The 13,479-nt window shown below is 41.5% G+C and overlaps 1 protein-coding gene across 3 annotated transcripts; it reads right to left on the bottom strand.

Annotated features, from left to right (window-relative positions):
• Nucleotides 1-206: 206 nt before the first annotated feature.
• On the bottom strand, nt 207-13,039 carry med24 (mediator complex subunit 24). Of its 3 annotated transcripts, none has more exons than XM_061094739.1 (26): nt 12,974-13,039; nt 12,577-12,710; nt 11,736-11,818; nt 11,615-11,653; nt 11,451-11,524; nt 10,703-10,926; nt 10,497-10,608; nt 10,249-10,399; nt 9,524-9,637; nt 9,233-9,286; nt 8,986-9,068; nt 8,766-8,852; nt 8,387-8,498; nt 7,814-7,956; nt 7,633-7,670; nt 7,439-7,521; nt 7,026-7,204; nt 6,502-6,601; nt 5,987-6,162; nt 4,520-4,784; nt 3,814-3,995; nt 3,635-3,728; nt 3,424-3,523; nt 2,401-2,481; nt 1,153-1,301; nt 207-550 (listed from the first exon to the last, which is right to left on the bottom strand). In XM_061094739.1, the coding sequence occupies exons 2-26, from the start codon at nt 12,704-12,706 to the stop codon at nt 434-436; spliced, it is 2,970 nt and encodes a 989-aa protein (XP_060950722.1). In that variant the 5' UTR covers nt 12,707-12,710; nt 12,974-13,039; the 3' UTR covers nt 207-433. The 3 variants fall into 3 exon arrangements, with proteins under 3 accessions (XP_060950722.1, XP_060950724.1, XP_060950723.1); XM_061094741.1 differs by having other exon boundaries at nt 8,387-8,486; XM_061094740.1 differs by having other exon boundaries at nt 12,577-12,707; nt 12,974-13,032.
• Between the last annotated feature and the right edge of the window lie 440 nt (nt 13,040-13,479).

Here is a 13,479-nt window from a genome sequence, read left to right as displayed (position 1 = left end):
GGTTGGGTGCTGACCACTCACTTTTGTCAGTCAGGTGATGGTCTGTTGGCCCTTGTGAGTAATGTCATGTGGTAGCCTTGCTGGCGTGTGACCAATCCACTGACTCAGGGTTTGTGCCCACCCAATGTTTTTATAAATAAACACACCATTAATGAAACTCTTTAAGTAAATACTGTCAAACAGAAAACAGAGGAGATCAAGTCTAGGTTTCAGTCTAAATCTTATTTAGACAAGTGTGAAAAGCAACATTAAAAAAACAGTAGAAAAACAGTGTTTACAGATAAATGGTTACAGACACATTTTCCAACAAATAGAATCCCTTACGATGGATGATTCTGCCAGATACAAAACAAGAAGTATTAGTTTTTTACCCTCTGACAGAGTCCAGGACCTGGATGTTAACTTAGTACTAAATTATATTTAAACAGTCTGTTCACAAGGCAGATATAGCTTTGGCAGCTACTCTCCTTCCCAGGGGCAGAGTCAGGTCAGTGATGGCCAGAACAACTTTAGGCTTGGCCAGAGCAGGCAGCTTCACCAGCTCAGAAACCTGGGAGCACAAAAAGACCAACAACCATTATTAGATAGTTAGATAGTAAATCAAAACCATTTCTATTCTCATCACTCTGTGTGTAATGTTAAAAAAAGTAAGCACTTTAGTAGCACCTTGTAGTTTCGCTTTCTGGAAGAAAATTGTATTTCTGGGTTTGTACCCTCATGGTTGAATGCACTTACTGTAAGTCACTTTGGACAAAAGCTTCAGCTGAATGAAAAGTAATGTAATGTAACGTTTTAAGTTTTTTTAATTTATATTTTAAGTTATATGGGCTTGTTCTGCTACTAAAATATCCCTCATCTTATTTTCTCCCAGAATGCACTGTGGGCCAGAAAGCCATTAGTTACAAAATAAGATGAACAAAAAAAGTGATTCTTAAAACCAGGTTTTTTGAAGTTCATCGCATGAATGCTCTTCTCTCTCACTATCAAGATGTATCATTCTAAACCTAAGCACTTAGCCGGAAAAGGGTGTTTGCAACAAGCACAAGAAACATTCAGTTAGAGGAGGAGATGCAGAACCTTCCCACTAATGTCTGATGTAACAGCCACTCCTCTTCCTCCCTATCTCCACCCATCCGATGGCTCATAACTCACCATAGTAAAGGGCATGAACTGCAGGATGCTGCCGCGGCTTCCCTGCTCCAGAGACTCGACACATTCATCCATGAAACTCTGCACGAACTGTGTGTGCGGTCCGGCCATCTTGGAGCCCACGATGGAGGAAATGAGGAGGAATAGGTTTGCTGAGGAGAAGGGACAGTTGGTGTACACTGTTGAAGTAATTGCTCATTTTTTTGAGTTCAACTTATTGCAGAGATTTCTAACTAGAATCTATTAATGAATGTTAAGCAACACTTGTTTTGCAATTGGCAAAGAACACTGCCAAAAACAGCAAACTCCTTGAGAGCCTGTTATATAATATCATGCAACGGTTGTGCAACTGTAAATTCTGCAGGGAAACATCACATTAAAAAACATGCAGTTACTGAATTTAGACTAATAATCACTTTGTTCTCTTCCATTCAAATAACATAAAACGTTATTTTCATATATGACCACCATAGGAGGAGAGTCCATTCTCAATAGTATATCAAATAAATGTTACTTAACTGGGTGACAAATTTAAGGGGGAAAAACCTCTTTCAATCATACACTGAAATCTATACATATAAGAATATAAATATCTGTGTCGTTTGCTTTGGACATTTTCCAGTGCCCTAGTACAAGTTTGAGTGAACCATGTGAGGATACAGGGAGGACAATTTCAGACAAATAAAAATGAAGAATACAAATATCACATAATGAAACACGTAGAAGACGTCGGCAAATATGTGAACTTGGAAAGACGACAAGATTCTAAATCTGTTGGCGATAAGGGCTGATGCCAGTGTTCATGTGCTTAAAAAAAATATTTCCCAGCAGATATTGCTGAAATGTTGCTGCTGTTGGGAAAGTCTGACCCTTCACATGTGAAAGGAAAACTCCAGAATCACTTTTCCAGACGTTCCATAGAACTCATGTCTAAACACAGCTGAAGGGTCTCATAAAAAGGTGCTGAGTCACCACAAGGCACCTGCACACTTCAGTGCTCTTTGGCATAGATTTGTCTGTCTCTACTAGAGAAAAGTGAAACCAGATTTATTATCGAATGTGAGGAATCGCAACCTTACCTACTTTACTCCGGATTTGAAGGATTTTAAAACTTGTGACTTTGAAGGTGATAATTTCAACACTTCATTTCTCACCTTTATTTAATCTTAAAGGTGGTGGCAAGCGAGAGTAGAAACATGGTGGTTCTTTTCTCCTTGTAAGTTGAGTGGACACAAAGGCTAAAGTTCTCACCCAGGACTCTGTTCAGAGGGTCCCTCATGTTGACGGTGTGGAGCTGGGACGCCGACAGGGAACTGCTCATAGACCGGTCTCCTATGATGCAACAGGTGACACGAGAAACAGAGGATTTCATTTCATGTGGATATTTCAGATAAAACATACACAATATTATAGTAAGTCAACAGGGAAGTTGTAGTGATTCGTATTGTGCGGTTGGTTGACAAAACATAATCTTGTCTACAGGTTGTGAAAGTCTACAAGGCTTCCCTCCACTGCTGTCTTACGCAATCTTCTATTGTTCCTAAAATAAACATGTTAAACACAGTTCCACATCTCTTTTAAAGATGTGGGGCAGATTTCAAAAAAATATATATAAACCAAAATAAAAGCATAATGCCTTAAACACAGCGTGGTTTTCTTCATTCTAATAATGTTTCTAAGTAACTGGTCTTTTCGTGGAAAAGGTGGAGCTCACTGATTTTCACAAGTTCATGAGCTCACAGAGAAAAAGTGTCAGATAGGTTTTTTCCAAATCATGCAACACACTGATTTCTGATGAACTCTGTCGGATTTTCACACTGAATGCATCTAAAATTATCTGAAAGTGAAACAGCTAAAATTCCAGAAGGTGATAGTCTGAAAGTTCTTTAGGTTGGTCAGGATGAGAAGTATTAGACACAATACAATCCCTCTGTTCCTCTCAATATCAAACTTGTTGCTTAGTAGTTTAATATTGCAAGCAAAAGCCTCCCATCAACCTGCAGTGCTCAAGTTAGAACTTGGTGATGTACGAGACGCTCAACAGATAATTTAATCTTGAGGCAAATCTGTTTATAAAGATTTATTCAAGCTTTTCTGATCTCGGTCAAAGTGCTCACAAGAGGCAACATGCTGGGAACAGGATCTTGCGAAGACAGTCACTTTTGAAAACCATCTGGTATTTGTGTAATCCTCAGCTCAGACTGAGACCCTGATGACTGATCCCATGGTTTATTTAACAACTGTGTATTAAAAACCAGATGTTTATAGACTGACCTGGACTGGAAAGGGCTGCGGGCTCGTCTTCGTTGGAACTAAGCAGGCGCATGAGTTTAGATGGTTGCGTGTCATCCAGGGGAAAGAGGCCGTTGTAATCCTGCGTCAAACAATACAATACAATACAATGTGTTTAGACTTCAGCCAGGCAGAGATCATTAAGACAATGGGCCTGGTTTTCACCTGCTCACAATAGTATTTAACAGTTTACCTCTATATCTTCTCGCTGTCTTTTGCGTTGACGCGCTGAGAACGAGCCTCTGTGGTGAGAGGAGAAGGAGCTGAGTGCGCACCAGACGGACAACCTGAGGAGTCACCAGGAGAGTTAAGTTAACACCAGATGCCAAGAAACCGAAAACCATTGCCACCATTGACATCTGCTCCTCTTACTTGGCGAGCGCTTTTCCAGGTGGGTCTGCCAGGCTGTGCCAGTGGGCGGAGTCTGTGAGCAGGTTTGGCAGTATGGTACCCAGCAGGGTGAGGGTGATCTGCTGAGTGTCCAGGCAGAAGATGCTGTAGAGCAGCTCCACCACCCGATTGGCCCACTCCTGACGGGTCTCCTTCAGCAGTTCCTGAAAGAAGATGCAGTGACTGTGCATAAGGTTTCTTTGGATGCAACTTTTTTTGATGAGCACCCATATTGGATGCACAGTCCTGCGAGACAGGGAACACAACACACATTCCTCCTGATGGCTTCATGTTATTCCATTGACTGACAGTTGGTAGCAGTCACGATATGAAAATAAATTAACCAGTGTGTGAGCAAAAGGCAAGGTAAAACCTACAGTGAGTTCTGTATAGAATCATAATACGGTATTAATCATTCATTATACTGACATCGTCATGATGTTGTACTGTAACTGGTCAGAAATGGAATTGTGTGTAAATAAAGCAGAGCTGAACAAATTGATTTAATCGATTAAATGATCAGAAGGTTGATTTCAAAATTGGTGTCCAAGCCCAGATAAGGATAAGTAAATTAAAGTGATTAATCATGACAACAACTGGAAGATAATGAAATCTGAAGCCTTTAAAAACAGCAGGAGTTGTTAACGTTGATCATTGAGAGATCAGCACCTTTACTTCACCCTCTTACCTTGACCAGATTGTTGGTGAACCAGAAGACCCCTCCCATGTTCAGAAGACTCTCGAACAGATGCAGGGCGCGGCTGTCCACCCAGCCTTTGCGCAGCACCGTCTGGAACTGCACGCTGAGGGCCTTGTGGATGGGCTCTTTGGCGGGCAGCAGGTTGCGGTAGGGTATCGGCTCCTGGCCCTCCATCGGGGGCCGCAGAGTCGCAGCTGTCTGTTGGAAGACATCGGCGCACATGTGCTCCATGATGGAACTCATGATGATGACGCTGGTGAGAGCATGGGGAGATAATGTAATCGTTATTCCATGTTATAATGGACAGAGGGGGACAATGTGAATTCTTACGAAGCACCCAGACATGCGCGTGGGCAGAAGTTCACAAAAGGCCAGCTTTTCAGACGTCATGCAAAGCAATCAAACATCAAATGTCAAAATGAACCGGGAGAGAGGAGGCAGTGTCACAGCTGGTGAACCTGGTGCAATCACCACGGGTAGTTACGTCTTGAAGCGAAGAGAATAGGAAGCGAAACTCTCTGACACTGACATCGATGTGTTTGTTACTGAGGTGAAGAGCGATTTAATGAGACAGCAGTAATCTCACTAATAAAGGAAATGCACTGATACTCTGCTGCTGCTGCTGTTCATACTGTGAGTGACAGTGAGGACGATAGAGAGAACGGAGCCTGGAATAAGAAAAAATATCCAATTTAAAAGGTGGACTTAAACAAATACTTGCTTCACACTGTCAGAATGTAGGAGAATTTGTTGAATCAACTGTTTGTATTTTCATCACCTCAACATCACACAGCATTACACACACGGGGGTCACTGCAGTATTTATATATTTAGAGCAATTGACCGATTACCTCACATCAGTGGTTTTTCTTTATTTGTATGAGTGATCTCCAGTGCACCTGATGGCACAGTCAGTGATTTTACACACACTTGTCATGGATGATACACGCACAAGGTTAGAGGATATTATTGAAAACTAGGAATGACTCGGCTCTGTAACTCCGCTGTTTATTATTATCTGAACGTAATTTGTTGTTTTATATCTTTTTCGAATGAAGGTTCTTATGGAACGTGAGTACAACTAAAGCAGAGTGATGAAGTGGATCATTAATCTGGCTTCAGTTCACCACCTCACGTCTGCATCGCCACTTTCCCCATCTCCAAATTGTTTGTACACACGAGTCAGAGTTTGCGTGGAAGGGCACACGTTCTCCCGTCAAGTTTGCTGTTATAAATCCCAACTTTTGCCTGAGATGGTTGTAAAAGGTTTGTAAATGAGGCCCATTGTTGTGGACTTTATCACTCAGGTACTTCTCTTGGCAGGGCATGTAAGCACAAAACAAAACATTGATTGTTTGTGTTGATTATGGGGATCGCAGGCACGATTTCCATCGAGAGTTAAAGCAACACGTACATGCGAGGGGGAGTTAGTGTGTGTTTCAGACAGACTTGTACCGTTCATTGTAAAACTGCAGCGTGTTCTCCCCGTACAGCGGAGTCACAAGCTGTCGTATCATCGTCTGCGGCTTCTCCCTCTCGTCTCGCCCCAGCATCCTGACGTGGGCGACCAGCCAGGCCACAGCGCATATGGCCATACTGCACACCTTCCCCTTAATGTTGTCAGTGATCTTCTACACTCAGAGAGAGAGAGATGACAGCAGAAAGAAAAGAGGAAGGAAGGAGACAAGATTCTGACTAAAACATGTAGTACAAAAAAACGAATGGAATAGGGAAGGAATGACAAAAACGAAACATCTGAAATTTGTGATGTCACTGTTGCTGCAATGACCCACATTTGTGAATCATGCCCACTTGATCAATGAGTCAAATTACAAGGAAAAGTCTGAAAAGTAAAATTCCTAGACATTCCTATTGTGGGATGGGCAGGGGGCTTACAAGATTAGCAACAACCATCTGGAAAGACGATTTCTCAGTTACAGGAAGGCAAATAAAAAATATGTATGACATACCTGGACTGCCTCAACAGACAGCACCCCATTCTCCCACGCATTCAGTACTTCCAGGATGGCCGCAGGAGTGCTGAGGCAAATTTCGTGCCATTTGACCTGACTGTGATAATAAGTAAACGTCAGAGGAACTTCCATATTTAGAGGATGACTTGTCATGCTTACGAAATTTCCATTACAGAAACATAACTGAAATGAAAAACCAAAGAAGTGCAAGTTATAACTGTCCTGTATCTGATTCCTGAGTATTGAAAAACTGATTTGTCCACAGATGGAATCGTATTTTTTAAGTTCTTACAAGTATATAATCACGTTTTTAATAATTTATAACATGTTTATTTATGAATTATACATATATAACATACAACCTTAAGTGTTGCGGTTTTAAAAACGTGGAAATTTATTTTCCATTTCTCACTGAAACAAATAGAAACAGTTCTTTGGAGGGGAGACACTTCTCTGTTTCAGGTATTCTTAGGCCTTGTTAGCGGTGGTACAAATTAACTTTACATTTGTCTGCAACTCACACTAGTTTCATCTCTGAGGAGTTGTTCAGCAGGGTCACCAGGCTCTCCACTTTTCCAGGCTCGGGTCTGAAGCAAGGGTGGTCTGGGTTCAGAGTCTTGCCCTCTTCAGGCATACACGTCTGCAGCCAGGTTTCAAAGAAAGGGGTCTCCCCTGAAGGACTGGGGTCTGACAGGATCACCTGCAGATGGGAAACATGAGGCAGCCATGCACAGTTTGAATCAAACAAGGCTGAATCTACCAAGACAGACAAATGACACAGACCCAATCAATCTAGAATATTCAGTTGTTCCTGAAAATAATGGAGATAACGTTAGGGCTGTAATGCACAGCACTCTGTGGACATCTTGTGGTCTTGCACTGAAAAAGCAGGCTGATTTAACGTAGAGCAAGCTTGAATTTATCCTTTACTAACCTCTGAGCCGTATGTCTGCACCACATGGCAGAGCATGAGGAAGGAGATGTCAAAGAGCAGGGCCCGTACTGACGCAGATTTAGCTGAGAGAGAGGAGGGGTAAATCCACAGGGTTAATATGGTTCATTCATCAAATGGTCAATGAAGAAATGAATTCCCGCATTGAAACATGTCCCTCAAGTGTTTGAACTTACATCCTTCACCACTAATGTGCTTGGGAAACTCATTGAGCCTTAAACAAAAGACAAAAGAAATATAATATTAATATGACATGAAACATTAAAAATCTGACAACCATTCAAATACAGCTGTAACTTGGCATCTGATTATGCGATTCATGATTCTGGGGACGTCAACTGTTTAGCATTTACTCACTTAATAAACTTTCGGGCAAACGATTTGAGTTTCCCAGTAGCTGCTGCTGCCGCCAAGAGGAGATCAAGGCTCTTCCCAGACAGCATGTGTCCCAGGACCCCTAAAAGGCCCTCAGGGGACTTGGAGTGGTCTGCATCTACAGTCTAATGAACAAGAATAAACAGGTTATGCTAAGCGGTAATTTTTACCCGAGATGTATTGACCAGAGAATATGCTTTAAGAACCACTTTCATCGACTGACAGGTTATCAGCATGTGTCTTTGGTAAATTGTATATATATATATATATATATATATATATATATTAAAGCGCAACCAATATCGGTTTGCAAATAATATCGGCTGATATGACTATTTCTGACATTCCTCATCCAAGTTTTATATATTTGTTTGTACTTGAGTTTTTCTTTGTGCTCCGAATATTGGCATCAACATCAGATCCCAAAATCCTTACCATCATCTTGGGTATGTTTATGTGTAAACGCTGAATGTAAGAGAGACTATATGCTCCACATCAACACTGTAACAAATCATGGATTCCCTGTACAGTTAAGATCAGGTTGCAGTTCTCTACCTTGAGAATATTGGTGACAGTGGGCTCAGCTCTCAGGATAAGTCCTGGGTTAGGCTGGATGTTAGCATTTTCTGCTGTCTTTGGCCTTGGGGAGAACTCCCTGTCCTCGGCCCTGAATCAAATGTGCAAGGGGAGAGGGAAAGAGGAGAGAGGGAGAGAAAGAGAGAGAGGGCAAGAGACAGACAGGCAGAGTGGAGGGGTTGAGGGGATATGGAGGGTGTGATATTGTGTGAATATGCTGAATAAATCCATCCATGTTCAAAAACAAAGAAAAAAAAGGTCAGAAAACAGGATTTCTGGTGCATTTAATTCTCGATGAAAGTCCTGTTCCTGAAATGCTCTGCATCATATGTGTTCCTTTTGAGATGGCAAACCGTACCGTTTGGCAGTGAGGTTGGTTGTATTCGAATCTGACAGCAGCCCAAGCTTGTTGCACTCCTGTAGCAGCATGCCGAGACAGTCACAACTATGTAGAGACGCACAAGAGGTATGGAAACATAAGGGTCCAGGTGATGGCATTTTAAAGATAGCTTTCTAATCTGGTAATGTCTTACGATAACGCATCAGACAGTAAATATGCTTGTAGCAACATTGCTCACTTGCATCTCTGGTCAGCTTTGTCCAGCAGTGGAGTGAGCTGGAGTAAGTACTGAAATGCAATATTTACATCCTCCATGAAGTCCTGGAAAATAAATTGAAAAGTGGGGGTGAAGGATTACGTATTACAATTAAAAACATACCAAGAGTAATGGCTTTATTAGAATGTTTACTTGGCAGTAGTTAAAACCTTTGATAAAGTCAGTTTGTTCATTTGTTGGAAAGTTATAGGATACTCAATTGTTGTACCTGTCCTTTATCACCTTGTGGATACTTCTTTAGTCGCAGTAAAACTTGTGGGATCTGGGATGAAGAGAAAAGAAATGTTCACCCATACAAGTGTGGTCAGATAGTTGATCAGTTGAACTTATTTCACCTTGTACACTAAAGCGATTACTGCATACAGAAAGAAAAACAGTTAAGGGAAAGAAAAAAAGAAGCTATAACAGAATCAAGTAAAACGATATGTTTCCCCTCAACGATTTATTATTGATTTTTACCATTTAGTTAATGTCACAGACCAAGCAGAAAAGATCTCACCTTGAGGAATGTGAACGCAGTCCATTTGAGCTCCTCTGTGCCCTCTGGTGACTCGATGAGGCCGGTGAAGCAAGCCTTCCAGACCTCCAGGACAAAATGAGGAGTAGGAATTTGCTAAGGAGGACAAACAGTTTGAGACATCTGCAGTTAATAAAGTAAAACATATGGAAAAAACTGACAGCACCCTTTCATCTGGCCAGTGAAGCGCGGAAACTGTGCAAATATACAACGCACCTTGAAGATTTATTTGAAGTGTTTTCAGTGACATGCTATTGAAACAATGTCCCAGAGAAAACTTGGTTGTATAAGTTCCATTACCAAGTGTTATGGCAAATTTACGACATCGTTACTGTCTATTCAAGGATGTTTGATTGCACATATGTATACTGTAATGTTGATGTATATATATTACATTTTTTACTTTTTATAACTCTAAAAGCACATTTTTTGTAGCAGAAGGCAAAGTAAGAATTTAATTGTACAGGAATGTATATATGACAAATGAAACACTTTGAACTTGAACTTTGAACACAGATCTCACGGCTTTGAACTTCTCTTATGTTAGATCTTTTAATATTTCTCTATTAGCTGTCCACTCGGATAAAATTGACATAATAATGATAACTCTTTTTCATCTCTTATACATCTTTATCATTGTGATCTGCTAGCTTGAAAAGATGTTCAGTAGATTTAACAATCCATTTATCTGAAACTAAAATGTTCACCTGCATTCTCTTGATCATCATCAACTGCTCCACTAGCGGCTGCGTCTCGCCCGTCAAGTTCATGGTCCCTTCTAGCATGATGAATGCGTGGACTGAAGGAAAGGCCGCGTGGACCGGAGGGTCACTCTGCTCTGACAACATCAGGGGAACACTGAGGAGACACGGAAGAGTTAGAAAGAGGAAGATTGACTGGGAAGGTCTTTAAAGAACCATCATGCACAAATAAGGAATGAGATTGGAATCTTCACCCTTTCACTAGTGACAAGCTCTCCTCTAGTTTAGTCCTCAGTGTCTGGTTAGGTACGCTGCCGAGGCCATCTGTCACTTTCTGAATCGCTTGCTCTACACTGCTCCAGGATCCTGTGGAGGACAAGTAGCAGGTTTACTGATTGATTTCGTAAAGTCGAGACAGGGAGAGAATCTTGAACATCGTGTTCGAATACAATCCTGTCACCTTGTTCCTCGAGCCGGGCAATGTGGACCAGGGCTCTGTTCTTGTTGCTGGTCATCAGACGGTGAAGCCTCTCCTGGCAGGCTCTCAGACTGGCCTCTGTGCTGGCCGAGGGGCCCAGTTCTCTCAGCCTCTCACAGTACCAGGCGCAGCCGTGCAGCAGCCACAGCATCACTCCCAGCACAGCCCGACACAGTCCGATGCATTCCTCTGCTTTCCCGTGACAGCTTCAGAGTCAGAATGGAGAGGTGGTCGGTTAAAAATATAAAAGTATTTTGTAAAATGGCAACGCTGTTCATTGAACACAACACTGTACAGGGAGCAACTGCAGAGGGGGGCAGAGCCCTGTCTTAACTGGGATGATTAAGTGTTCCCTTAACTTTTTTCAGCAGTGTATTTACATGTACTGTATATACAATGCAACCTGTTTATTATGCAATTAGATACTTCAGGTTTTCCAGTTTGACCAAGGACAAAGCAGATTCCCTACTGCATAGTATGAGAGGTTTTTAGACTGAATATTATGAATTTGTTTATCAGTTTAAAAATGCAAATTTATGTTTCATGTATTCAGTCAACTATGTTTTTACTGTGTTTGTAAAAATATTATGTAATTTAAAGTGTAATGAAAATACCATTTGTGCAACTGAAACAGGTTTAGTTCTGAATTCGTGTCAACTAACATACAAAAAGTAGATTTCCCTGTTGGCAATTTTAAATAGTAACAACCACCATGGATAATTTCACATACCTGAGACGGTGGCAGAACATGTCCATGATCTCCAAAAGTGAAGTGACACACAGCTCCCGAGAAAAATCATCAAACTAACAGAACAAAAATGAAAATGTAAGGAAAATGTCTGGTATTTTAGAGTAAAGTGCACGCTACTATCATTCTCATCAAGCATAAATTACCTTGCTGATGGCTAAGAGGACGCTGGAATAAGACACCATCTGGGGAGAGAGTGGGTCATGTTCACAAGTGCCAAAATAACATGAAAACGGTTTGACACAGCTACATAATGTTTTGCCTTACCTGTGAACTTATAGCATATTTGAGGTAAGACAAAATAAGGGGATTAGGGGAGGGACCGATCATCGCTTGCTCCATCAGGGCTTCTGGAATAGAAACATAAATAGTCACATTAAAGGTGACAGAAAGACAAGTGTCAAATAATCAGCATTAAAAAATAACCCCACTAGATCACTGCCCTCTCAGAATTCAAATATAGGAGCAACAAGCTATCAAGCTCCTCTCCAGTAGAATCATCTCCCAGTTTCAGTTCGGGTGGCAGACACCCTCTCTAGGTTTAAGAGTAGATTTAAAACCTTTCTTTTTGATAAAGTTTTTAGTAAGAGCTAAAACCATCTCTTAGTTATTCTGCTATAGGCTTCTCTCTCTCTCCTCCTCCTCTCCCTATTCATATCCTTAATCAATACATGTTAATGAGGTGACTTCTTCCCCAGAGTCCACAGGCTTTATCATTGCAGATCCAGGATCACAAACTGTAATTGTGGTGGAAGCCGATTGTGGATTTAGATTACCACTAGATTGTTGAGATATACAATATGCCTACTCAGATATGCTAACATTTCAACTGTCATTGCTGCTCTTGAAGTCTCAGTCATAGATTTTCTTTGGCATAAATACATTTCACATGATTGTCATAAATATTGTGATTTGATTGATGTGACATCTATTGCACTTCTGTCAGTCCTCAGATATGGATCCCTTACTTGTGGCTCTCTACTAAGTTCCAACGTGTTTGTATAGTGTAGTTTGTCCTCACTCTTGTTCAGGGCAGATAATATCGCACCTTATTCATTTGGATTTGTGCATATGGGATATATAAAACCAAGCTGTTCTCCTCACTAACCTGCGAGGTTCAGATAGTCCCATGTAGCTCCCTTAGGGAAGTTCTTCTTGATGTTGATCGCCCACTGGTAGTCACTCCACCGCTCCTTCCATGCCTGCAGGATGGCTTGCTTCAGGTTGACCACCTTCATCCTGCTACAACACAGCAACACGTTGGGAACACATATAATGTTCAGCCATGCAGCCATTGCACTTATATCATGGTAACTTTTATGCGCCACTCAGTTAAGCCTGTCATTCTTTTACATTAGTCATTAGCTCTTTGGCTAGCCGTTAGCTTCCGACGTCATTCACCCATAGATTCAAGTACAGTCGTCCTGCCGGCTGCGGGAAAATCCCCCAAATGCCACAGAAATGCAGATAAACTCCAGTAGCACCGCGTCACAGCGACATTTTACCTGTTTGCCTTGTTTCTGCAGCTCCTTCACCGTTTGACTCTCATGCGCTTCACAATGCAAGGTACGGTATTGTTGTTGTGAAAGACGTGGGCGATCATTGGTTCATCTTGTGAAGCGTTAGTATTCCTCCCGCTGATTGGCCAGAGAGGGAAACACACCGCGGAACTCGCACTAGCATCACAAGATGGCGCACTTTACAAACTTTAGAGTCAAATAGACCCCGAGTAGAAAGTGGAGGCGCAAGGTAAGAAAGATAGAGTGAAAACAAGTAGACATATTTAAGTGACGGGAGGAATATTGATCAATTATTTGCTTTCAGACCCGGAAGTGGTCGCGTTTAGCTGACGTCATAATAGGGTACAGGTGCCAGGGGCAGAAAGAAAGGCCTGGAAACAAACATCACTTATTATTGACGTTTGATACAATAAGTTTGCATTTTCACATAGGACACAAACAGGTATCATGAAATGGAATATTATATAAATGTTTTTCCAAAACAAAATTAA

The sequence above is a fragment of the Limanda limanda genome, chromosome 21 (genome assembly GCF_963576545.1).
Source record: "Limanda limanda chromosome 21, fLimLim1.1, whole genome shotgun sequence".
Lineage (NCBI taxonomy): Eukaryota > Metazoa > Chordata > Actinopteri > Pleuronectiformes > Pleuronectidae > Limanda > Limanda limanda.
Note: the sequence above shows the minus strand (reverse complement) of the source record. Positions and strands in the feature narration are given on the sequence as shown.